The 26,834-nt window shown below is 48.4% G+C and overlaps 1 protein-coding gene across 3 annotated transcripts in view; it reads left to right on the top strand.

Annotated features, from left to right (window-relative positions):
• The window catches only part of TTC23 (tetratricopeptide repeat domain 23), an 80,437-nt gene that overhangs the window by 7,328 nt on the left and 46,275 nt on the right, over positions 1-26,834 (top strand). The window contains exons 1-5 of one of the 3 annotated variants that reach the window (XM_058666583.1): positions 929-1,136; positions 9,054-9,253; positions 14,341-14,464; positions 23,492-23,642; positions 23,825-23,950. In XM_058666583.1, the coding sequence (XP_058522566.1) occupies positions 1,085-1,136; positions 9,054-9,253; positions 14,341-14,464; positions 23,492-23,642; positions 23,825-23,950 (653 nt within the window). In that variant the 5' untranslated portion in view covers positions 929-1,084. Of the gene's footprint in view, positions 1-928; positions 1,137-9,053; positions 9,254-14,340; positions 14,465-23,491; positions 23,643-23,824; positions 23,951-26,834 lie in introns of those variants that run through there. The other 2 variants (XM_004593163.2, XM_058666585.1) reach the window with 2 other exon arrangements.

Below are 26,834 nucleotides of genomic sequence, written 5' to 3' on the forward strand. Positions count from 1 at the left end.
TGGCAGGATGAGCCTTCAGGTACAAGGGACAAGCCCAACCCAGCCCAACCCAAGACCCAGCTCACACACATGCTAACTAGTACTGCAACCTGGCTCTGCTGCTCACCAGTAGGAACTCTTGCCAACCCCGTTCCAACTTTTGTGAGTGTCTGCTAATTCTGTGGTCATGCCTGGCTTGGCCCATCACCACCCCCCGGTTTTCATACAAACTGGTGGATACTACAGTCTCGCAGTGGTGAGCCCACAAATGTCCTACAGAATCTGCTCCCAGACCCGATTCTTTCATGGGCCAGTTAGTGCCATGGCCCAGCTGCACACTAGCTTTCCCGTGTGCCAGCAGGTGGCAGGTGATGCTTCTTAGCCCAGGTCTCCCACGTGAGCACATGGCTTGATCTGACCCAGACATGCCCTTTGGGTTCCCCTTTCTAAACCACCCCATCTCAGCTCACTCTTTTACCTGCATGTTTAGTGGCCTGGTCCATGGAGTCCCCCAGAAGTCATTCACACCTCTCAAACATTTGGTGTCCCCTCTCCCACACATTCCCAAACCTCTTTCCCAGGCAATGTGCAAACTCCCGCTGTGGAACGGGCCGTGATGGTCAGGCCAAGGTGGCTGTTTTTAATGAATACACTCCCATATAGTTGTTACTTCCCAAGATCCATCGTGACCCTGCCACTTCTTCAGGCCCTCTTGTAACCCTTACCAGTCAGTACCCCCAAATTAATTCCTGGGACAGCAGAGGCCCTTCAGAACCCAGCTGCAGCACAGTTGTCACCTAAACAGGTTGGTTAGTGTTTTCCTGCTTGTCTTTTCATTGACTATTTGGAATGTTACCCCTTGGAACCGGAGGACTAAGACCCAAGGCAGACTTCTTCACCTCCCCCGCTTGATCTGAGGCTGATCATGGGCTTCAGCATTCTACTGGACAGGTCTGGCAGTAGGAACAGCATAGATTGATTGGGTTAGTCAGACTGGCAGTTGTGGGTCCTGACTGCGGGGCGTGGCCAACTGTGCCCGAGGTGGGCAGGAAGAAGGCAACGTGTGGGCCTGCACTGATTTCCAGTGAGAAGTTAAGCCCCAGCTATGGCTATCGTGAAGAGAAGAAAAGTGGCTGATGATAGACGCGCAGCTCTAAGTAGGTGAACAGGTGTCACACGTGGAAAGAGACACACACTTACAGTCCAGTGCCCAGTTCGTCTGCCCCACAGAAGTCAGGGAGATGACCTCCTCCTTGCCTTGATTCAGAGAAGTGCATTTCCTTTGGCATGGAAACACCTATGAAATTAGAACATATGTTACCATGGAAGTGTAAAAATAGCCATTTTACAAGCAGTGCTGCTTGGGATCAGGTGAAATACAAGAAGTTGGAGTGGGAGTTGGGATCATGTGTCTCCATCTTGCCTTTTTCCTTTGGAAGACGCACAGAGACCTACTGTGTACAAGAAGAAAAATGGTAACACAGCAATGATGACAAATTGCTGCCCTTGGCTGCCTCCATGTCCAGGAGCCCAGAGGGAATGTGGGCAACAGGCAGGGTGCACAGTGCACTTGCCAAGGGGCGGTGGCCCCTCTGCCTTGGCCTGGGGAGACTGGCAGGGCCGACTTGATAGGTGGCCCGAGTTTTCAGAGGAAATCAGAAATGTAGACATCTAGATTTTTTTTTCAATATTTTTTATTATTTATATTTAGCAGTTTGTAGTGGTCAAGTGAGATTTTATACAACTTCATGGATTTTAGGATAATGAAAACAGACTTATAACTCTAACAAGCCATATATTAATGATTGAAGAGTAGAACAGTCTTAGGTGTGTACGCAGAGAAATCTCCAATAATTAGTGAGGAATAAGTGAACTCTGCATGCTTCCTACTGAGGTCTAGGAAAAGCCAAGGTGCAGGCTGAGCAATTATAGGCCAGCTGACTTTTTCCTGTCCAAAGCTTTCTATATTCGTCTCTCTTTGTCTATCTGAGCTAATTTGGGGGCTCCCGAATGACCCTGATGTTCAGGGCAAAAAAGGGATGAGGAGCCAAAGTTGGAGCTAAGTAAGGACCAGAGAAAGCTTCTCTCCTGAGTCCAGAAGGAAATTTGCAGTTCTATCTCTGAGGACTACCTGGAGCTCCTGGCTGTTGTTCCGAGGTCATTAGACCCTATGAGGAGGGTTCTGGGCTGCTTCAATCCTGTGTGAGAGATCCGACAGGAAATGGCTGACCACAGAGTTCTCAACCTACGAGGTCGCTCAAATTCCCTGTGGCCTCCTTGGCAGTCAGGATATGGTCCTTGGTGTCCATACTGATCATCCTTCATGAAGGAGTCACTGCTTCTGTGGTGAAAGCACTTGGGAGGTTTCCAGGGGTCAACTGCACAGAGCAGCAGGGGCCCCCAGAGTGGAACAGGAGGATAAGAGGAGGTCGTTATCCTAGTCCCGGAGACCTCTAGATCTTGATGTAAACCTTCTGATTGTAAAACTAATGGTTCGATTTTTTTAAATGTTTGCCAACAAAACATGTGGAGAGGATGTGCCAGTTAGACCCGTCCTGTGAGCCTCCTGACTGTAACTAATCTCTATTTAACCAAGGATGGGGTTGGGGGAGGCAGCAAGAGACAAATTCACTTCTTACAAACAAGCCACAAAAGAAACAGCCCGTTTCACAGTTCCACATCAGACTCAGAGCCCCCAAGTCACAAATATTACAGAGCATATTATGTATTTAATTTTTAAACTTTCTTCTCTGCTAACTGGAAGTTAAGAAAATGCAGCTAAATCTGTTGTGCAAGTGTTGCATTTCCTGTCTGTAAAATTTAGCTGTATCTCTTTGTGGCCTGCAGGCCAAGTTCACGTGCAGGAAAACGCAGCCTGGGCTTCCAGAGCAACCCAGGAATGAACGTCACCTGAGTTACGGACCACGCACTGCCGCTTTCTCACAGTTTGATCTCATTCTGCTGCTTTCCTCTCTGTTTTGTGTCATCCTTCCAATTTGCTTTGAAGGCACAGGGAAGCTCCTGCTGTTCTTCTTGGTGAACTACGTGTGGGTGTGAAAATGTAAAGCTGTACCTTGGATTCTTAAGGAGTCACCACACTTTACCTTAGTAACTATGACAACTCCAGTCATCCCAATCTCTGTTTGGGAATAATCATGGAGTAAATTATATACATTTTGCATAGTCTATATAAAATATGCTTTAAAGTAAATATATAAAAATGATGTCACTCAGAATTAATGATGTTTCTAACATCTAAGTTGGACATTTTTAGATAAGTTTTCTCCCACAACCTCTGTTCATTTCAGTTATTCTGATTGAAGTGGAATTAATTGACTTATAAAAATGATTACTGCAACCTGGTGCAGTAGCCTAGCAGCCTTGCACGTGCCAGGCCTGTGGCTTGTGGCCTGGGAAAGCAGTTGAGGACGGCCCAAACCCTTAGGACCCTGCACCCACATGGGAGACCCAGAGGGGGCTCTGACCTCCTGGCTTCGGATCGGCTTAGCTCCGGCCATTACAGCCACTTGGGGAGTGAGTCATCAGACAGAGCATCTGCCTCTCTGTCTCTACTCCTCTCTGTGTATCTGACTTTCTAATAAAAAATAAAATAAATCTTAATTAAAAAAAAATAATTGCTGCGGCTTATCTTGTAGTGTTGTTAACCACATCACTGTGTTTAAGGGTTACTGAACTTTTTGGGTGAAGGATTAGATAGTGAACACTTTAGACTTTGACATTGTAGGGTTTCAGAGGCAACCCTTCCCCTTTGCTCTTGAAATGCAAAGCAGCCACAAGCTTATATGTTAGGAGACAGCCACGGCAGTGTTCCAGCAAAACTTAGTTTATGGAAACAGAGGTATGCCTCTGTCCTCAGGTTCCTGCATGAAAATGTCCTGGAGCCCCACTTCTCTAATTACACTTACTATTCCTGTCAGAATGTTTTCTCCTCACTCCTTTCCCTTCCTGTCCCATGCTACTCTGCATGACCACAGGAACCTGCTCAGTGGTATTTTTTTCTTTCCAACTGAAGGTAAGGAAGGGGTTGAGGACCCTAACCATTTGCTGAAAGGATATAAAAAAATCTTGGGGCACACATAAAAGCATAAAATACTATCAGATGTTTGTGGGTGGAAATGCCTACTCAGTCGGAATATATGCTGTGGAAAGCTAAAGATGAAGTCTTCTTGGATGACAGCGATTAAAGTTGGCTATGGGACATGGCTCCATGCAGAACTCCACCCCAGAGTATGAAGCACTTGTCATTGTGATGTTAGGTAGAACACAGGCAAGATTTTTGACTGTTACGTTTTTGTTTTAATGCCCATGAGGAGGAAACGTAACATTACATTAAGCCTGGAATGCCACTTCTGTTTATTAGGCTAAGGCTAAAGGACTTCAGTTTTTAAAAGTATGTGGATTTAAAGAATATGCCAACAATAAGGAGAGCAGACAGAATGACATTATAGGATGGCACAAGAAAGCTGACGCTGGAAGATCGATGCCCACTTTGCTTCCTCTGGCCTGGTTATATTTTCCTACTAATTACAGATCAGTATCGTGAGAACATTTTTGTACTGTCGCACCGTTATCCATTCCTGTTACATAGAAATGGTAAGAGGGGTCAGGGTTGTGGCACAGTGTTAGGTTCAGCTGCTGCCTGTAAGCCTGGCATCCCATATTAGAGTGCAGGTTGAGGCTCAGCTGCTCTGTTTCCGGTCCAGCTGCCTGTTAGTACATCTGGAAAGTCAGCAAAAGGTGATTCAAGTGTTTATATATATTTTGCATACTGTACATAAATCTGACATATTTCCATTTTCTGTGCTGTTCATTCCTTTGGATACAGATAGATTTTCTGTTTTAAAAATTTTCTATTTTATTTGTAATACTGTTTACATAAGTTGAAAGGGACATATGCCCATGTGGGCCTCAGGTTAGGGTGGGGAGGGTCGAGATATGGAAGAAGGTGGGTGGAATAAATATTTCTTTTTTTCTTTTTCTCCCATATCACCAGGGGGTTGGTGGGGAAGGCCGCTCCTTGCTGTTAAACCGCATCAGCACCCAGGGATGCAGGACAGTCATTTGATGACCCCTTAAAGACCCCAGTGTGGGAAGCATGTTACAAGGTATTACTTGAGAGTTGTGATACATGATGGGTTTCATTGCTCCAGAGTTGAGAAAATCTTTGCAAGATCTATTGGCTCTCCACCTTAGTACCTCCACAGATCCAGACTCTTGCTGCAAAGCTTGACCAGGAGAGTTGTTCAGCCTGTTCTGCTTTGCATCCTCTGACAGGCACTCGATCATGCTGTCCACTGCATGGGCATCCGCAACTGATATGGCTCGTGTATCTTGTGATTTCCCCTGTGGTCTAAGAGTTTGAGTCCAAGAGTCTTTCTGGGGAGTTCCCCAAGAAATCTTGGCTGGGGTAACCTCAGACCTGACTCATGTGTGCCAGCCAGTGCAGGGCCTGGTTCAGTCTGCTACCTGCACAGGCTAGCACACATACCAGTGAATGCAGCTGCCTGGTCAGTCCTGCCCCCACCCCCATCTCTTATTCAAACTGATGGGTGCTGCCACCTAGCCCAAACTAGCCCTCCATGGACCTGACTTTCACACACACCGGTGGGCGCTGCAGGCTAATCGGAGTGATCACCAATAATTTCCAGGCCTGCTCCTAATCCTGGGTTTTGCATGTGCCAACATGTGCTACGATCTGTCCTGGCCCAGCCCACATCCCATCTGGCTCTTGTTCACACCCATGGGTGTTGTGGTTTAGTTCAGCCCCACCCTCCCTCAGACCTGGCCACATTTATGACAACAGTTGTTGTCCCTTGTCAAGCTGGACCAGCCCTCAGACCTGGTTCTTGTGTTCACCAACAGGAGCTACAGCCTAACGGGGGGTGCTCACAGTTCCCCTACCAGGTCCATCCCAGCCCTGAATTTTGGCTTGCCAGTGGGTACTGCAGTCCAACCTGAGATGACTTTGCACTCAGTTTCTGTGCTTGTCAGCAGATGCTGCAGTAAACCCCAGCTCAGCCCTCCCCCAGACCTAGTCCACATGTAGGCCAACTGGTGTCACTGTCCTACTCTGCCCAGTTTGCCCCCAGTTCTAGCTCTCATGCTCACCAGTGGCAGCAGCAGCCCAGTAGGGCAGACTCCAAAGCTCCCCTACCAAGCCCACTCCCACCATGGATCTCAAGCATAGGTGAGTGCTTTGGGTCTTGAACGCAGATGGGTGCTTTGCCCAGCCTGACATGGCCCACCCTCAGTCCCAGCATTCACCAGTGTGTACTGCAGCCTTGCTCAGTTGGCCCGCACCCATTCTGGCTCTTGCAGTAGACACAACCACACAACCCCACCTGGCAAAGTGCCAGGCCTGCCTGTCATGTGGACTGGGGTACTGCAGTGTAGGCCAGCCCATCCCATACCCACTCAGGCAGATGTAGATTTTCCTTTGCTATATTTTTTCTTCCTCCTGAGAGATTTCCTTCAGCATTTGAGAGTATTATAGTGTAAGTCTGAGGATTATCTTTTTATTCTATTTGTTTTTTTTCACTCCTGTACAATTTAGGTTGACAACTTCCTTCTGAACTTTAAAGATATTGCTTCACTTCTCCTGATTGTATTTTTTTTCTACAAGAAATCTGGTGTCATCCTACATTTATTTTTTTAATACATAGTATATATCTTTCTATTTTTAAGGTATTATTTGATTGCATGTGGTTTTATTTGTGTTTCTTGTGTTGAGTTTTTATTGAGCTTCCTGGGTTTATACCTTTTTCAAACTAGGAACGCAGCAACAGCTAGCACACAACAAGATAAAAATCGCTGAGTCCGGCATCCAGTCACAGATATTACAGTAGAGCAGCCAGTGAGCCTGCTGGCTAAGCAGCCCAAATTGGAGTTCATTCAGTTCCTGGCTCTGGCCCGTGAGAGTACCCAGATCAAACTGTGGCCATGATTTCACCAAATATATAAATTTTTTGTCTACTCTCCAATCTGCTTTCCTTTGGAGGTTCAGATTCCAGACGTATTAGGTAACTCAAAGTTTCACAGCTCTCTAATTTGTTTTTCATTTGTGAACTACTTTTATTGCTATGTCTGCAAATTTGTTCATCTTTTCACAAACAATTCCCAATCTGCATTTATCACATCTAGTGTGTTTTTTGATCTCACACACCATCATTCATCACCACCAACTTCAATTTTGATTTTTTTTTTACATATCTTTCATATATCTGCTTAACCTTTTGAGCTTATGGAATAAGATTACAAAAACTGCCTCAATGTCCTCCATTAATTTAACATCTGTGCCAGTTGGAGGTCAGCTTTGATTGACTGATTAGTGTCTTAATATTCATCATATTTTTGTCTCTTTGCATACTTATAGTCTTTTTTTTTTAAAAAAAGATTCATTTAGTGGAGCTGTCATTGTGGCACACTGGGCTAAGCCACTGTCTGCACTGCCAATATCCGTATGAGAGCACCTGTTCTGAGTCCTAGCTGCTCCACTTCTAATCCAGCTCCCAACTAACGCACCTGGGAAAGGAATGCGAAGCCCAGATGTTGTTTCTGACTTAAGGCTTCGTCCTGGCCCAGCCCAGGAAGGAAGGAGAATCTGTCTATCAGTCAATCTGGCTTTCAAAAGCATGATTCCATTTCTGTTTTTTTAAAAATGTTGATTTATTTGAAAGGCAGAGAGAGCGTGAGCGTTTCCATCTGCTGGTTTACTTCCTAAAGGCCCACAACAGCTAGTTCTGAACTAGGTTGGAGCTGGGGACAAGGAAGTTAGTTCGGATCACTCAAATGGTGGCAGGAACTCAATTCCTTGAGCCGTCACTGTGGCCTCCCTGGGCCTGCATTAGCAGGACGCTTGCAGCTGGAGTTGCAGCCAGGGATTAAACTCGGGCATTGGATATGGGATGTTTAACTTCTTGGCATCTTATTTGCAAGGGGCATGTTAGCACATTGCAGCTCTGCCACATAATCTTTGACTGGATGCAAGCCTGCACATCTTACCTTGTTGTGTGCTAGTTATTTTGTATTCCCATGAACATCCTTGGATTTTATCCTTTGGCAATTAAGGCACTTGGAAAGAGCGTGTTTTTGTTTTTTGTTTTTTTAGGTCTCTCAATTAACATGTTTTAGCTGTGTCTAAGCAGTGCTTGGTGTAGGGCTGATTACTCCCCCATTACTGAGTACTCCGTCCAGTGCCTTGTGAGCGATGGATTTTCCCAGGGCAGTTGGTGGGAGCAGGCACTGCCAGCCCCAGGGCAGTGCTCCGCGCCATTCTGCCTCTGACTGGAGGGCTCCTTTGCCAGCCTCAGGCTGTCTTACGCACCTGCTGGTCACGGTTCTCCTCGTTCTCTGCTAAGCCCCACACCTGTCTCCATGCAGGCTTTTTCCTGTCTAGTTATTTGTCCTTGAACTCTAGCTGCCTTAGGCTACCCGTTAACTTCTGAGTCCCCATTCCTGCACTGTCCTGGGAACTCTCCAAAATGTAGGCAATGAGCAGGGCCCTCCTGTCCCACCGTGTGTGTTGTTTGCATCTCCCAAGAATCACTAACCCATTTCCTGAGTACTGGCGGCAGACACCCATGTTGCAGAACTTTTGTCTGTGGGGTGTTGTTTTGTGTATTTGCTGATGTCGCGCCAGAGGATAGATCTGCTCCCCGTTGCCCTGTCGTGGCTGGAGATGAAGGCTTCTCAACAGTGATTTTCCGTCTCAAGATCAGTTGGGGTTCAACTGATCTCATCATCCCATCAAGTTTTGTTTGGGCTGGGCCAACTTGGGCTGGCTATATACATACATAAATACATTCACATTATGTAAATATACCAAATATCCAAATTAAAACTTGAAGTCAAGCTGAAAGTTGTATGCGAAAGTCAGTATTCGTTGCCATGTTTTTTTTTATTTAATGCTGCTAATTTCTAAGAAATTATGAATGTAGTGTTGACATTTGCCTAGATTCTAGCATCATTTCTGGTGATGGTGTGGGAGGGGGGATTCATAAAAGTGTGAATTTTATCATTTAATTCCTTTACTTTTTTTTTTCTTTAAAAATTAGAGGACAATGCATGTAAAAGTATGGAAGAATCACAGGAAAACCACCTATCCAACCACCTAGATGAAATTGTTGCTGCTGTCAGCATCACTCCGAGAAACAAGACCCAAAGCAGTCTGCCCCAGACACTGTTGTTCCAGGCTCCGCGCGAGAAGCTGCAGATCTGCGAAGAGAAGGCACGGGCCTGCTCCAGCAGCGGGGAAGTAAGCAGCCTGGGGCCTCTGCCCTGCCCTGGAACCCCGAGGGGGCTGGCATTTGACTTCTAACCTATGGGATCTGATGCAAGCAGTATATAAGACTGTGCTTTTATGATAGCAAAAGGGAGTGAGGGACCTCAGAGAGGCATAGGGGCCAGTATGGGCAGCAGTAAATATTGATGGAGCTTCTGCCCTGTGATAGGTCTGGTCACTGGAATAGTCCAGACACAAAGCAAGGATTGCTTCTGCCCTCTAGGGCTTGTTTTTACCTTCTATTCTTAAGCTATGTATTCTTTTTCTTCTTCTTCTTCTTTTTTTTTTGAAAGTCAGATATACAGAGAAGTGAGGAAGATCTTCTGTCTCAGGAGCTTCTTCTGGGTCTCCCACATGGGTGCAGGGTCCCAAGGCCTTGGGCCATCCTTCAATGCTTTCCAAGGCCACAAGCAAGGAGCTGGATGGGAAGCAGGGCTGCTGGAATTAGAACTAGCGCCCACAGGGGATCCTGGCACATGCAAGGCAAGGATTTTAGCTGCTAGGCTACCATGCCAGGCCCAAGCTATGTATTTTTAGCAAACTCCCCACCATTCTCCCCTCCAAAGATCTCTATTCAATCTTTCATTGCTGGTTGCACTTCTGTATCCCTCCTGATGTGTCACATCCCACCTGCCCAGTCATCTGCCATTTATTTTGCGAATATGTATGGGTTGCCTATTGTGTGCTTGGTGCTGTGCATGTGCTGGGGCACAGTGGGCACCCTGGCAGCCTCATGGTGGAGAGACCTGTGGTGTGTGTGAGATGGAGCCCTGTTCCACGTGCAGGCGGAGCCTCCTCCTGTGCCTCGTTACTCTGAGGTGTGGTGGGTTTGGCTGAGCAGGCTGCTGGCCTGAGGTGAGTGAGAGTTGAGTCCTTATCTCCGCAGCAGTGTGTGGACTGCCCTGCAGGAAGCACTCAGGCCTTACCAGCCAGCAGGGTGAGTACTACAGATCCTTTGCTAAAGGTTACTCACAGGCAACGTCTAGGAGCTGCGGCCTTCTCCTATCCCCTGTGCCTAAGATGAATAAAACCCCACTGCTGTGTACCCTGGCCTGCCATTTTGCTCCCACAGTCACCCCATCACATGGAAGTGTCCCGTCCTGAGCCGTCTCCTGCCACAGACCAGACTCTCTATCCCCTAATAAAACTCTGCCTGAACTAAAAGTGTCTTCAATCACCCCGTACCTAACAATGCTGACCTTGAACACTCGGTTAAGGTACTAGCCAGCAGGTTTCTGTACTGTAGAATTACAAATGTTCCCTTTCTCAAGCATGGAGATTCACTGAGACTTTGTCTATGTGTGAAGCTTCGCCTCCTGGTTTTAATACCCGCTGATGACTCTCACCTGATCTATCATTTCTGTGGTCAAACAGCCAATTTCTGACAGCAGCATTATTTCAATATTGATTTGTTGGCATCCAATTATAAGGAAGAGCTCCTTTTTTTCAATTCCTCATTTATTATTCATTTACACATGACAGTAGAGGTTCTAGAAATCCTACTTTTCAAATGTACCCTAACCCATCAATCTCACTAGTACTTAAATAGTCCTGTGTTTCCCAGTAACAGACCCTTTGAGCAGCTCCTGAGCCCTCATTCTGTGAGCATTTCCTTAATTTCTGATACCAGATTTTTCACATTTGTCTTAGACACTTAGATTTTCAGGATTCCGGGAACCCTAGATCTGGTTCACAGAGAGCCATATTTAGACACCAAGATCTTGCTATGATAAATCTACCTTCAAGTCTGTGTGGCAAAATCTACTGATCTTCGGAGTTGCGGGATTTAAACATTAAGAAGTTCAAGAAACTCCAGGTTAGACAGAGCTCTGCGAGACCAAGTCATTTGTGCTCTACCAGCTCTCCTGGAGTGGAGAATCGGCCTCCCACCCAGAGAGCTAGCTCACACACAGAGTTGGGCAATCCCAGCCGGCTGCCAGGGGCCACATGGGCGTCCACTCTGGCACTGCAGTCTGCTTGTGTGTGAGTTTGCCAAAGCTGCTGTAACAAATACCCCAGACAGGAAAGCCAAGGCCACTGCAGTCTGTTTTCTCTGGGCTCCTGGAGGGTTGGAAGCCCAAGATGAAGGTGTCGGCGGACAGTGTGTGTTGCGCTTTGAGGTTTCCCTGCCTGGCAGGCAAGTGGCTCTCTTCTCCCCACATTATTACACACATGGCAACCCTGATGTCTTCCACCTCATCTGTGAGGATGCTAAAGGATATCCTCGCTATTTCGTTTTAATTTGTTCACCCCTTTAAAGACCTTATCTCCAAATGGACTTCCATTCTGAGGTGCTTAGGATTATGGTTTTAACAGTACAAAATTAGGGCAGAGGGAGGACAGATTTCAGCCCATGTCAGTTCAGAAAGACACGGGAGGCTGGCATTATGCTGTAGCTAGTTGAGCGTCTACCTGTGATGCTGGCATCCCACGTGGATGGGTGCTTGTTCAAGTCCTAGCTGGTTCACTTCCAATCCAGCTCCCTCTAATGGCCTAGGAAAGCAGCCAAAGGTTGGCCCACGTGCTTGGACCCCTGCCACCCATATGAAAGACTGAGTGAAGCTCCTGCCTCCTGGCTTCAGCCTGGCCCAGTGCTGGCTGCTGCAGCCATCATGGGGTTGGGGAGAGGTAGAGAGTGAACCAACAGGTGGGAGATCTCTGCACGTCTTCGTTTCTCTCTGTAACTGACTTTTAAAACAGTTAAATAAATCCTTGAAGAAGAAAAGATACATAGAGCAGTAACCACCAGTTCCTTAAGATTTGGGCCTCAAATCTGGCATGATGACATTTCCTTCTATTCTTTGGGTCAAAGAGTGTAATGTTCAGAATCAGAGGAAAGGGGCGCAGTCCCCTGCCCCCGATGGAAAGAGCGTCAGAGAATCTTGGAGTTGTTTTCAAATCACCAGTCTTGCTCTGGGGATAGCCATCCCTCAGTACCCATGGGGTATTGGCTTCTGAGCCCCTACCCTAAGAAGTGATTAAGTCTCTTATGTGGATGTTTTTGCCTTCCACATAGAGCCCTCACTTCTTCCGGTACCTTTCAGATCCTTTTGAGATGATATGTAACACAATGCAAATGTTGTGCAAGTAGTTGTCAGAATCCATTTTATGGAGAACAATGACAAGGAGGAAAAGTCGTCATACAGGGTCCAGAGGCAACGTTTTTTCCCTCTGTGCTGATTTACATCCACAGGTGCAGAAACTGTGCCCGCAGAAGGCAGCCTACCTGGAGCTGGGAACCCACAGTTTTCTCTGACCTAGCCCTACATGAAGTTGTGCCTCTCATTCCTGCTGGCTCCTTCTGCAATTCTAATTTCATAGGCTGCCAGAGGTGTTAGCTAAAGGGTATTATTCCAAAGTCACTACCTTTTGGGCCAAATATATGGGCTGTTCACTGAGAGATGGGTGGAAGCCAAGGAGATGGTTAGATCTCTATTCTGCGTTTCCTGAGTTTTGTTTGTTCCATTACATCCCTCCCACTTTAAATGTACGATCAGATGGTAGGGAGGCAGGGGAGAGTTGGACATCAGGCAGCACTGTTGCTTGTAAAACTTGAGTTTCGGGCCCGACGGCATGGCCTAGCGGCTAAAGTCCTCGCCTTGAAAGCCCCGGGATCCCATATGGGCACCGGTTCTAATCCCGGCAGCTCCACTTCCCATCCAGCTCCCTGCTTGTGGCCTGGGAAAGCAGTAGAGGACGGCCCAAAGATTTGGGACCCTGCACCCGCGTGGGAGACCTAGAAGAGATTCCTGGTCCCGGCATCGGATTGGCGCGTACCGGCCGTTGTGGCTCACTTGGGGGGTGAAACATCGGATGGAAGATCTTCCTCTCTATCTCTCCTCCTCTCTGTATATCCGGCTTTCCAATAATAATAATAAAATCTTTAAAAAAAAAAGACATATAAAAAAAAAAAACTTGAGTTTCATAGCAGGGTGCTGATTTGAGTCCAGGCCGCTCTGTTTCAATCCGGCTCCCTGCTGTTGTGCCTGGGAAAGCAATAGAAGGTGGTTCAAGTACTTGGGTCTCCTGACTTTATCTGGCCCAGACCTGGCTATTGTGTCCACATGGGGAGTGAACCAGAGGATGGAAACTCACTTGCTGTCTCTCTCTGTCTCTCTTTTTCCTTCTCTCTGCCCCATCACTCTGTCTTATATATAAATTAATCCTTTTTTTGAATATACACTCAGATGCACTTATATAGTTCTTAAGTTTTTGTCTATTTTGTAAAAGACTTATTTATTTCCATTTGAAAGGCCAGTTTTTTACAGAGAAAGAAGGTCTGCCGTCCATTGGTTCACTCCCCAGATGGTCACAATGGCCAGAGCAGAGCTGATCTGAAGCCAGGTGTTGGGAACTTCTGGGTCTCCCACATGGGTACAGAGTCCCATGGACTTGGGCAATTCTCTGCTGCTTTCTGAGACCATAAACAAAGCAGGTCGGAAGTGGAGCATGAACCAGCAGCCCTATGGGATGCCGGTGCCACAGGGTGAAGGCTGAGCTTGTTGCGCCACCACACCAGCCCCCTAGTTTTTGTTTGTTTTACCCTACTGGATGCTACCCAGAAGAATTTTTTTTCTGGGCTTTCTTTTTTTGTATTATCCCAGGTACTTAGCATTATGCCTGACCCAGTGTAGTAGGTATTTAATAAATATCGAATGGGCCTGGCGGCATGGCCTAGCGGCTAAAGTCCTCACCTTGAAAGCCCTGGGATCCCATATGGGCGCCGGTTCTGATCTCAGCAGCTCCACTTCCCATCCAGCTCCCTGCTTGTGGCCTGGGAAAGCAGTTGAGGACGGCCCAATGCATTGGGACACTGCACCCACGTGGGAGACCCGGAAGAGGTTCCAGGTTCCCGGCTTCGGATTGACTCAGCATCGGCCCGTTGCGGCTCACTTGGGGAGTGAATCATCGGATGGAAGATCTTCCTCTCTGTCTCTCCTCCTCTGTGTATATATGGCTATAATAAAATGAATAAATCTTTTAAAAAAATAAATATCGAATGGATAAAGCTGTGAGTCACTTTGTGCTTTGTAACTCTTAACAATGTGTCTTTCCAACAGTACAGGCAGGCTGTTCATGAGCTTGTGCGCTGTGTGGCTCTGACAAGGATCTGCTATGGTGACTCCCACTGGAAGCTTGCAGAGGCATACGTCAATCTGGCTCAAGGATACCTCCAGCTGAAAGGTGAGCTCCCACAGACTCTGGCGAGCTGGCTTCTTGGTTCCTGCTGCCCTCAGATAGAAGGCACTGGTAACCACAAGTACCAGGTGTTTGGAGACGCTCCTCTCTGACACTGAGAAGCCATTTCTTTCTAGAACAACTCAGTGAAACAAACATTCAGAAAGGGAAAGAAGATGGAATGATCCTTCCGTGGTCTTCAAAGTGGGGTTCCCGGGAGACAACCCCGTAGGTTAGGCACCTGCGTCATAGGATCCAGACTTGGAGTGGGAACTGTTCACGTTGTTGTGGACAGGCAGTGCCTTGGCTGTGAGTAACCCAAAAAGCAAAAACCGAACCAAAACTGGCACACATAGGCAAAAATGTGTCAGGCAGGGAATGAGGGCTGGCATTGTAGCTCAGTGGGTTAAGCTACAGCTCCATGGCAAGCCTGGTGATTCCTCTGATCTGGCTCCTTGCTGATGTGCCTGGACAAGCAGCAAGCAATGGTCACCCACTTGAGAGACCTGGATGGGAGTTCAGCCAGCCCTGGCTATGCTCCCAGCCATTTGGGGAGCAAATCAGTGAGGGGAGCACTCTATCTTCATCGTGATGCCATCTCGATGGTAGTCTACTCATCATTCTTGATGATGTTTGCTTAGTTGGTTAGGGTGGAAAGGGTCCAGGATCAGGGGAAAGTGGGTGAGACCATTGTTTCCACATTATCTTTTCCTTCTTCCTGTATCTGAGGGAAGAGGAGAGATAAAGGGAGAAGCCACACGCAGCCTCCCAACCACCTCAGTACCTGGGGATGGGGAACGGCCACCCGATATCCTCCCAGGCTTCCCAATGTGGAGCATGCGGCAAGGGTTCTGCTCAGGTGGTTTCGATGGTTCTGAAATGCTGCCGATCTTGCGGATGCAAGGATGAGGCTCTGCTTCCACCTCCGAGTCTCCATTTGCTTAGATATTTGCTGTTATGCTTCACTGGGGCTATTGACCAATTTGTTCCTTCCTCTGCTATGAATACCAGATGTCCTCTGCAGGTTCCATGCTGTCACACATTGTCCATGTGTTTATGGGTATGCCATCCACTGCTTTGTCAGAGCCACTGAGGAGGCCCAGTTTTGACACATGTACTCCACTGTGAGAACACAGGTGCTGTTACTCTTCCCATGGTTGGAGTTAGGATTCCAGTGGTTTAGTGGCCGGGGGGAGGGACCCTCAAAGAAGTCTTGTCCAAAGTGACACACACTTATCTCGTGGTTGTGCACTCACCTGTATGGGGTCCAGTTCATTCTTTCACACATATCAACCTATGTCCACACTGGTAATTGTCTCCCATCCAAGTACTAACCAGGCCCAACCCTGCTTAGCTTCCGAGATCAGATGAGATCGGGCGCGTTCAGGGTGGTATGGCCGTAGACCACACTGGTAATTGTGATTGCTAGATCTATCTCCAGCCCCATGTCTTATGCAAACCAATGGGTGCTACGGCTCAGCTCAACCATGCCCTCCACACAGCTGGCCCTCACATACACCATCAGGAGCTGCAGCCCAGTCAGAGAGACTCCCAGTAACCCCCACTAAGCTGGCCTCCAGCCATGGTTTCTGTGCCTGCCAGCATATGCAGTGGTCTGGTCTAGTCTGTCCCACCTCACATTCAGTTCTTATATACATAATTGGGCATTGAAGCCTAACTCATCCCAACTCACGCCACCCTCCAGCTCACATTCATGCCAGTGGCCTATTTAGCCAGGCCCACCCCCAGTCCTTGGTCTCCTGCTCACCACTGGGAGTTGCAGCCCATCAGAGGGGTGTGCACAGTTTCTCTACTGGGTCCACTTCCAGTCCGGGATCTTGCACTCTCCAGGTGGTTCTGCAGTCTAGTTCAATAGGACTTGCCCCTAGCTCCAGCCCTTGCCAGCTGATGCTAAAGCAAAGCCCAACCAGCCTGCCCTTACTCTGGCTCATGCCTACACCAGTTGATACAGTCAATTACCCCAGCCTAGCCCTCCCCCTAACCCAGTTCACATGCAGGCCAACAGGTGTAGCCCTGCCCATCCTGGTCTGCCTCCAGTCCCAGCTCTCACACTCACCAGCAGGAGAATTCTCACAGCTACCCTACAGGGCTCGCACCCCACACCACCACCAGATCTCACAGGTGCTAGTGGGTGCTGTGTCCCAGTCTGGCATCACCCATCTTGGAATTTGCCAGTGGGTACTGTAGCCTGGACCAGCCTACTCTGCTCCCAGTTCCAGCTCATGCTGCTGGGTGCTGCTGCCCAATCTGGCCCAGCCAGCCCCCAGTCCTGGCCCTAATGTGGACTGGCTGGTGCTGTGGCCCAACTCGGCCTGTCCCGCACCCTATCCTGGTTTTCAGATCTGCCAGTGGGTGTCATGAACTGGCCCAGCCTGGCCCACTCCCATACCTGAGCCACATGCATGCTGGTGGGTACTATAACTTGGCCTGATCTGAGCTGCTCTTCACCTTGGTTCTTGTGCTTGCCTGCAGGGACTGTGCCCTGATAGATAAATACCCCAATCTCATCCCAGTGACAGATCTTGCGTACATCAGTGGGTCCTTGGCCCAGGCTGACCTGCGTACATCAGGGGTTCTTGCCCCAGGCTGACTTCCATGGCAGGAACAGTGATCATGCCCAATTGGCCCACACCTATTCTGGTTCTTACTGTTAGGTGCTGCAGCATAGCCACACCTGGTCCACACCTAGACACAGCTCTCACATGGTTCGGTGGAAGCCAAGACCTAGCCCAGCTCATTCTACACTCATTCTGGCTCTTATGAGCACCAGTGTGTGCTGGAGTCTAGTCCAGTTTGGCATGCCCCAGATCCAGTCCACACCCATACTGAAGGACACTGCAGCCATATCCGGCTCAGATCACTACCCCCATTCCAAGTCTCACATCCACCAGTGGAAACCACGATCCAGTCAGGATGTCTCCTTAGGGCCCCAAACAAGCCTATTCCAGCCACAACTCTTGTGCATGCCAGTGATTGCTCTGACCCAGCTCAGTATAGGCCATCCCCCATCTTGGCCTTTCCTATTAGATGCTGCAGTCTGGCCTGACCTCACCCGCTCCTAGTCTCAACACTCATTGATGGGTGCTACAGACTGGTCCTGCCTAATCTGTTCCCATCCCTGGCTCATGCAAACTGGTAGATGTAATAGCTTAGCCTGGCATGACCCACACTCCAGCCTGGCTTCTGTACCTGCCAGTGGGTTAAGGTACCCAGTCCACCCCCTTCCAGAATCGACCCACACATTTGCCGACAGGTAGAACTACCCTGCGCAGCCTGACCAACACCCAGGCCTGAATCGCATGCTCACCAGTGGGAGCTATGGCCTCCACGGGAGCTTCCCAAGTCCCCCGACCAGGCCCACTCCCAGACCCAGATCCCACACGTGACAGTGGGTGCTAGACCCTACCCAGAATGTCTACACCCTCTGTCCTGGCCTACGTATGAGGTGGTGGGTGTTGCAGCCTGACCTGCTCCATGCCCTATTCTTGGGTGTGCCTGAGAGTGCTGCAGCTTGTCCAGCTGGCCTGTACTCAGCCCCAGTAGCCATGAATTTTGGAGGGTTTCATGGTCATGCCTAGCTCAGCCCGTCACCACACCCAGATCTTAAGCCAACCAGTGGAAATTGTGGTTCCACAGCTGCAAGCCCACATATCCCCCACAGATTCCGCACCCAGACCTGATTCACTTGCATATTAATTAGTGTCATGGCCTAGCTCAACACTGTCAGTCCCCTGTTCTGACTCTCACTGGTAGGCACTGTGATCTAGTCCTGTCAGGCAGTCCCCCATCTCCAGCTTTAGTGTGCACCAGTGAGTGGTATTTGAGGTGATTGATGTTACCCACCCAGCCCAGGTCCCCCACATGGGCTGGCACTTTGCTCTGACCCTAAAATGTCCTCCAGTTTCCTTCTCCAAACTACTCTCAGCCTTCTTGCTTACCTGCAAGTGCAGTCACCTTGTCAATGGATGGGAGTGCTTCAGTATTCATTCCTCACCTGTAACACACTCCCTCACTGGTCCTCCCTCCCACACATCTACCCACCCCCTTCCCTGGGCAATCTGCTCTGCTATGGTAGCAGATGTTCTCTGCAGGCTCCAATGGACTGCCATATCTTTTTTTTTTTTTAATTTGGGTATGCCCTCTTCTGCTCCATCTAAGCCACTGAGGAGGCTCAGATATATAGGAACAGGAGCCTTGTCTATTCAAGTCCCTCAGAGGTCATTCCTCACCTGGAAGTGAGACTTCAAGTCCCTGCACGCCTCCACCTGTGCCATCCCCCAGACCACCTGTGAACCCACACCCTCAAGTGCTCAGAGAGTGCCGCGCAGACCTAGGCAGGCAACCCCAAGCCCCTCTAGGCTACCCCACCCCGAGGTCTCAGCAGCCCAGTCTCGTGGCACTGCATATGCCGGCCGAAAGAACCTAGGCCTAAATAAATATTTTTAAATGCACTGATACAAACAACTTAAAACTCCAAGATTGAAAAGTTGCTTTAGATAATCTGTACCCAAATGTTCAAACATTGGGACTGGGACTCTGCTTTCGTTGTCCTTGCCGTCTGCTCCTTTTTTCTTTTTTTCAAAAGTATTTGTTTATTTTTATTTGCAAGGCAGACTTACAGTGAGAAGGAGAGAGAGAGAGAGAGAATCTTCCATCTGCTGACTCACTCTGCAAAATGGCCTCAGTGGCTGAGGATGAACTGATCTGAAGCCAGGAGCCAGGAGTTTCTTCCAGGTCTCCTGTATAGGTGTGTAGGGTCCCAAGGATTTGAGCCATCCTCCACTGCTGGTCCAGGACATAATCAGGGAGCTGTATGGGAAGTAGAGTAGCTGGGACATGAACTGGTGTTCCTTTTGGGTCTGATGATGTCAGCAGATTAGTATGGTGTGCCACTGGGCTGGCCCCCTATCGGCTCCTTTCTTAACCAGTTCTTAACCAGTATTTACCCACATGGCAGTGGCTTAAGGCTTACAATACAATTTAGGCTTATAATTCCCAGGGGACAAAACAATGTCTATATGCCAAAATCCTGGGATTTGGCTGCAGACGATGAGGGTGAAGGTCCTGACCAACTTGGACTGCTCACCAGATCCAAGATAGTCTGGTGACCTTTTGACTCTTTGGGTTCCTAGGGAAGAACTTGGCCTTGACCATAGTGCATGAATGGAGGTGTGTAGGGTCTTGGCATCCTAGGAGGAAAACAGAAGGGAGAATGGATACAGGAAAGGCAAAAACAACAGATTCCCAACATGTGATTTCTTACTGACTGTGCAGCCTAGGACAGGATGTGCAAAAGGTCATCTGTGTAGTTAGGTCTTGAACTGAAAAATGATGGCAATGGCAGTGATGACAACAACAGTGACACTGGCCTCTCAGGTTGGGTCCAACAACAATACAATATTGCAAGTGGAATAGTCCACACTGCCCAACCAAACGTGCCACCCAATAAATTCATCCAAATCTGATGACAGACTGGTCAAAGGGATCCTGGGGACCATTTGACCTAAGCCTTACTCCTTCTCTAGTTTTTTGGGTTCAGAGGAAATGACAGGTCTGAGTTGAAACAGCTTGCTGCATATCACACTGTTAGTGAGGAGCTGATGAGTGGCTCAGATCTGGGGTTTCACATGTCAGTGTCTTGCCATCTGGGATGCCAAGCGATGCCTTGCTCTCATAGCCTGCAGCTTCCCCACATGGCAATCTTTTTCTTAAAGTAGAAGCATGTCTGCTGGTGATAAGGCTCCAGCTCAATGCCTCGTGCTGTGCTGTTTTTTTTTTAATTTTTTTTATTGTATTTTTGTTGACAATATTTACATAGTTAATTAAGGTTAGAAAAAAAAGGGTTCAGGGGGTATAGGGAAGTGGATAATAGTATTATGTCCATATTGTTTCCATCATGTATCTGAGGTAAAGGAGGGTATTGACGGAGAAGCCCCACCCAGTTTCCCACCCACCCCAAGTCCCGGATGTGGGGTATGCTCTGAGATCCTTGTTCAAATGGTTTTAATAGTTCTCCAGTTATGAATCGCCGCCAGTTTCACTCGGTGAGGTCATCCACTGATTGACACAGTCCATCATAGAGTCTTCATTTGCCCAGTATTTCGCTGCCAACATATAGCTGAGATGGTTGATTGACTTGCTCTGTCCTCTGTCTTTTCTTGGCTAGGGTTCTGAGTCCAACAGTTCTATTGGGGAGATCTCCAAAGAAACTTTGAGGTATTCCCAGACCAGATTCTTGTATGTTCTAGCAAGCACAGGGCCCGGCACAGTCCATCACCCCGATCAGCTGGTGGTTTCAATTGCTGGGTTGGTGCTGTTTTCAGTCCTGATTTCCACTGGAACCAATGGGTGTTGCAGTCCAGCCTGGCTCGGTCCAGCACATACTCGGCCCCCGCATCAACCAGTGAGAGCTGCAGCCTAGTCGGGGCGACCCACAATAACCCTCACCAGACCCGCCCCCTACCCTGGTTTGCCAGTATGTATAGCAGACTAGTCCAGTCTGTCCCACATCCCATTCAGCTCTTGTGCTTGTCAGTGGGTATTAAAGCTTAGTTCCATCTAACCAACTCAACTCTCCAGCCCTCACGGATGTTGTTGAGTGCCTCTCTGTCTAGCCACCCCAGCCCCCGTCTTAGTTTTCATGCCCTCCCGCGGGAGTAGTGACCCAAGAGGGGGGAACCCGCTATTTCCCTCCCAGGTCTCTCTCAGTCCCGGTTTATGCACTCTTCTGGTGGTTCTGTGATTTGACTTGACAGAATTAGTCCCCAGTGTCAGCTTCTGCCAGTTGATGCTGTGGCTAGGCCCAAACATCCCTCACCCACTCTAATTTATGCTTGCACCAGCAGGAATAATCCGCCCAGCCTGGCTTTTCCCTGATCTAGTCCACGTGCAGCGCACAGGTGTCGCCGCCTTGCTTAGTCTGGTCTGTCCCCTTCCCAGCCCAAGCTCTCCAGTGGGAGTAGCTGTCCAGCGAGGGGACCAACCCCTTAATCCCCCCGCCGGCTCTGCCCCTCCCTTCCTGGATCTCGCGTGTGCTGGTCGGGTGCTGCAGTCAAATCCAGTACAGGCAACCTCACCCTAGCGTTCCATAGTGTGCACTGGTTTTTTCGTGACCAGTCCCGGCTCGACCCACACTCTGTTCTGATGTTCGGATTTACCAGTGTATGACATGAACCGACTCAGCCCGGTCTGCCCCTGACTTATGCCAGATGTATGTGCTATTTTTTTTTTAAGATTTATTTTACTTTTATTGGCAAGTCAGATATACAAAGAGGAGAGACAGAGAGGAAGATCTTCCATCCACTAGTTTACTCCCCAAGTGGCTGCAATGACCAGATCTGAGTCGATCCGAAGCCAGGAGTCAGGAGCTTCCTCTGAATCTCCCACACAGGTGCAGGTTCCAAAGGCTTTAGACTGTCTTCAACTGCTCTCCCAGGCCACAAGCAGGGAGTTGAATGGGAAATGGAGCAGCCAGGACATGAACTGGCACCTGTATGGAATCCCGGCTTGTGAAAGCTGAGGCCTTTATCCACCAGGCCATCGTATCAGGCCCGTGCTGTGCTGTTTTCCGCCCAAGCTTCATTCTGTTTGCACCTCCGTCCTAGGAGATGGGTGTCATTTCTGTCTCTGTCCACAGAGGGCGCTGACACCAGCATCTCAAGAATCCATTCCGGGCAGTCTGACCCCAGAGCTCTGTCCTGGAGCCTCAACCCTTGCTGCCTCTGGACCGCAGCTGACACTACAGTCCACTGGGCCCTTTATAATACCATGCATAAAGTGGACACTAATACCTTTCTGGCAAACTTATTACTAAGTATGTGCTTGCTAAAAAAAAAAAAAAGGCAGAGGGGCACATATTTGTCCAGATGATTGAGGTGCCTGGTGAGACCCACTCCCATGTGCGGAGTCCCCAGGCCCAGCTCCTGCTCGGCTGCTGATCCCAGCGTTCTGCCTTGGCGGTCCTGGGGATGCAGTGGAGGGTCCAAGTAGTAGGTCCCGCCTGTGGCCCTCATGGGAGAGCGTGATTGGGTTCCTGCCTGCTGGCTGTGGTTTCCTCAGCCAGTGTGGGCATCTCACCACTGAATCAGTAGATGGAACAAGTCTGTCATTCTCTCAAATATTTTTTAAGATAGATTCTTTTAAAGAAAAAAGATGCATAAAATTCTGTGAGAGTTCCCACATGAAGAGCATAGCCTTGATTTTCTCCATAGACAATGTTTGATAGACATAGAAACACAATTAACTTTGTGTTTTGACAGCTTTTGCTGAGGTTCGAGCTATGATTCATGTAATTAAGCGCCGAAGACAGGGACGTATGATGCGAGTTGAAGGTGGTGTCAGAGTGGGGACGAGGGCAGGAAAGTGTGAAGAAACACCTAACTTCCTCAGCAGTAGCCGTGCCACCCTCCACGGGCCGAGTGACCCATGTCGCCCTCCACGGACCAAGAGGCCCCCAGGGGCCGTTGGAACGTGCCAGGCCTTTGTTGTCAGCGCAGGTTTAGCCTGGCTTTGTTTTGTTCCACTTTGTTTTGTGACAGTCTGCTTCCCTGCAAGAATGAGCAGCTGTTGCACATCGGTCTGTTGTTGGAATGGTGTTGGTGTGCTTCTCTGGGTATCATCACGTTTGTGTTGTATTACAGTTACTCTTTGGAAGTGTGGCTGTACCCTGATGAGCAGAAGATTCTCAATTTCTAGGATTTCATTAAGATTGCTGTCCCTGAGTCAGGATAAAAATTCACGGATAGCTTGTTCCCTACCCACAGTGCTAACGTCCTTGTATTCCAAGCTGTTCAAGCCCAGTTTGTTCTGTTTATTTCTAACAAGTCACTTAGGGAAAACTTTGTCTTCAAGTTCTCAGCGTAAAATCCGTCTTTGGTTGTTCCAGCTACCTGAAAATTTCATGCTGCCCAGATTCACCTCCACGGGCCCCCTGGCCATACAGAAAGACGTGGGAAACCATAGCCCTGTCCCACGTGTTAAGAGGGAGACTGAGGCGGCTTTTCTGGTCCATAGGTCTGTCGCTGCAAGCGAAGCAGCACGTGGACAAAGCCAAGGACATCCTCGCCACCTCCTTCGAGCCTCCGTACGACGACAACACGGATGTTTTCAAGTGCTCTGTGGAGCTCTTCCACACCACGGGGAGAGCCTTACTCTCCCTGAAAAAGTATCCTTTAGTCTGTGATCTTCACATGTGGAAATGCAGCCCGTGTTATGCTTGGGATTCCCGAAGCCAAAGGCAAGGCTGACGTGGCACTCAGGGCAGTAGGAGACTCAGGGGCTGAGGCAGCCGAGCACGAGGGTCCCGGAACGCAGATCCAGTGGGGAAGTTTCCTGAACACACTTCAGATTTGACGAAGCTACAGAGAACCTGGAAAAAGCCGAGAGACTCTCAAAGGAACTGCTGCAATCTGGAAGGATCATTAAGGAGGAGTGGGTGGAGAGCCAAGCGCGGATCAAGTGGTCGATCGCACAGTAAGTTTCACCTTCGGGACTGTGTGTGCTTGGAGTGTGGGGTTCTCTGCCAGTGGGGCTTCTCCCTCAGGCTGTATTGTGCAGAAAGGAAAGGGGAACACACAGTGTAGAGGCAGCCCCCACCAAGACATCCACGTGTCTCCCCTCCTTGTCCAGTGCCGGGAGTTCTCGCCGCGGTTCTCCGGACTGTCTTCTCGCCCTTGCTCACTGTCCCCTGCCCCTGACTCTGCACCCCTCCCTCTTCTCCCCCATCCTATTGCCCCCACAGCGCTCCAGTCTAAAATGCTTTAATGAATGGTTTGAGGTTAGGGTTTTGAGGAAAAAGATCTCCAAGTTACCTGAATCCATGCTCGTGAGAGGATTGCTCCTTGTTCCTCACCAAATGAATCCAGCTGCAGGAGGTATCAAGAGAAGGGGACTGATTTTGGGTGACCAGCACATTTGTCCCTCCCAAAAGGCCAACCCTAAGACAGGTGCTGGGGAGACAAGGCATGCCCAGCTCTTTGGAAGGATTGCTTTGCTGTGGGAGGTAGGGAGGGAGATGTCTGCCCTGCAAGAGGGGAGGAGTCTCAGTTGACTCAACAGAATCACTTTTTTCTCTTTTTTTATTTATTATTTTTAATTCATTAATCACATTGTATTATGTGACACAGTTTCATAGGTACTTGGATTCTCCCCACCCCTCCCCAAACCCTCCCACCATGGTGGATTCCTCCACCTTGTTGCATAACCATAGTTCAAGTTCAGTTGAGATTCCCCCATTGCAAGCATATACCAAACATAGAGTCCAGCATCTTATTGTCCAGTCAAGTTCAACAGCTTCTTAGGTATACCCTCTCTGGTCTGAAGACAGAGCCAGCAGAGTATCATCCCGATCAATTAAAAGCTCCAACATACCATCAGCAAAAATTTACATCATTATGGAATTAATTGACAGTAATGAGTAACCAATATGTTAAAAGTAAATGCGAGTTCTTAACCACCTTCTGTGACCACCTCATTGACATTTCAATTTTAGTTTATACGCAACATATAACATACATAACATAACATGTTATACATAACATCATATCATCTTAAATTAAGGGAAATGAGCCAATCCCAAAAGGTTAAATACAACAGAATCACTTTTAAGAAAGCCTTAGGGGGCCCGGCGGCGTGGCCTAGCGGCTAAAGTCCTCGCCTTGAAAGCCCCGGGATCCCATATGGGCGCCGGTTCTAATCCCGGCAGCTCCACTTCCCATCCAGCTCCCTGCTTGTGGCCTGGGAAAGCAGTTGAGGACGGCCCAATGCCTTGGGACCCTGCACCCGCGTGGGAGACCCGGAAGAGGTTCCTGGTTCCCGGCATCGGATCGGCGCGTATCGGCCCGTTGCGGCTCACTTGGGGAGTGAATCATCGGACGGAAGATTTTCCTCTCTGTCTCTCCTCCTCTCTGTATATCTGGCTGTAATAAAAATGAATAAATCTTTAAAAAAAAAAAAAAAAAAAAAAAAAAAAAAAAAAAAAAAAGAAAGCCTTAGGAAAAGACCCTAGAACACACCAAATTCTTCCATCTGAAGGCAAAGTGGGGAGAACCAGCTTGGACCCGTGCTTTTAAAGGGGTGTGTGTGTGTGTGTGTGAGAGAGAGAGAGAGAGAGAGAGGGAGAGAGAGAGACAGGGAGAGAGAAGAGAAAAATTTCCTATGTTTATGAGTTGTTTTTTGTTTTTTTCCACCCTACCTACCAAGTTCATTGGTCTACACCAGTTCTTTAATATGTTTTGTAATCCATTTCTCTCTTTATTTCTGAGCTTTGTTCTCATTTCACCCATGTATAAAATATCTGTTTAAATGATAATCTCTGTCACTAGTTATATAACTTGGAATAAGTAGCGTTGCTTTGTGTAACCCACGAGTTCCAAGTCTGTGCAGCTACGGACCGTGAGTCTCATCCTGGTTCTTTTCTGGTGTGTTGTCGCCGTCGTGGGCACTTTGTTGGTTGTGCTTGGCTTCTGCGCAGTGCCCCACACCTGCACTTGGCCGCTCTGCTTCCCCATTGCCCTGCAGTGGACACTCAGCTGTCTGCAGTTCTGTGCCACCACAGCACACTGCTGTGACCATCCTGATGCAACCTGACTTGGGTGGCTCAGCAAGGCTCCCTCTGAAATGGGTCTGCGATTTCTTTCTCAGTCCAGGGATTTTTTTTAAGGTAGCTATGTTTGAGTTTTCGTGTTTATGTGACTCTGTCCCCCAGGTTTTTTTTTTTTTAAATGTTCCTGATACATAGTTTTGTTTAGTTATGGACAAAAACATCATTTGCATGATACCAGCTCGGAAGCTTATGGAAGCGTCCTCTGCAGCCGGGCCCATGGTCGCTGTGTGTGGCTGTCCCAAATGATGACGTGGGGCTCGGTGCTGGTCTGTCGTCCTGCAGTGCTGTAGCCGTCCTGGTTGGTTGGTGTAAGTGCACACAGTGAAGTTTGCACAAGGCTGAAGCTGGCTGGCACGTGATGTCTCAGAACATAACCGGTCATTAAGTGACATGTGGCCATGTGCTACCAAGGAAACATATTCTTTGTTGTGTGTAATGCTGTTATGTATTAGGTTAACCTTATTAACTCTGTTCAAATTTGTGTCCTCATTTATTTTTCCCAGTTTGCCCTATTAGGTTTTAGGATTGGTGTGTTTAAATCTCCAGCTGCAGATGGGCTGTCTCTCTCCCTGTAGCTCTGCCAGTTGTTTTGTGGGGAGAGAAGAGTCCCGCAGTGGCTTGTCTTGCTGTTCTACTACTTCATTGATAAGCACAAATTGTCCCTTTTTTGTCCCCTATATTTATTTGACCCTAGCTCTTTTTAATGTCTTTTTTTAAAAACAAAAATCCTTATTTGGGTTTAAATTTCCTGTC

Source organism: Ochotona princeps, chromosome 6 (assembly GCF_030435755.1).
Source record: "Ochotona princeps isolate mOchPri1 chromosome 6, mOchPri1.hap1, whole genome shotgun sequence".
Classification (NCBI taxonomy): domain Eukaryota; kingdom Metazoa; phylum Chordata; class Mammalia; order Lagomorpha; family Ochotonidae; genus Ochotona; species Ochotona princeps.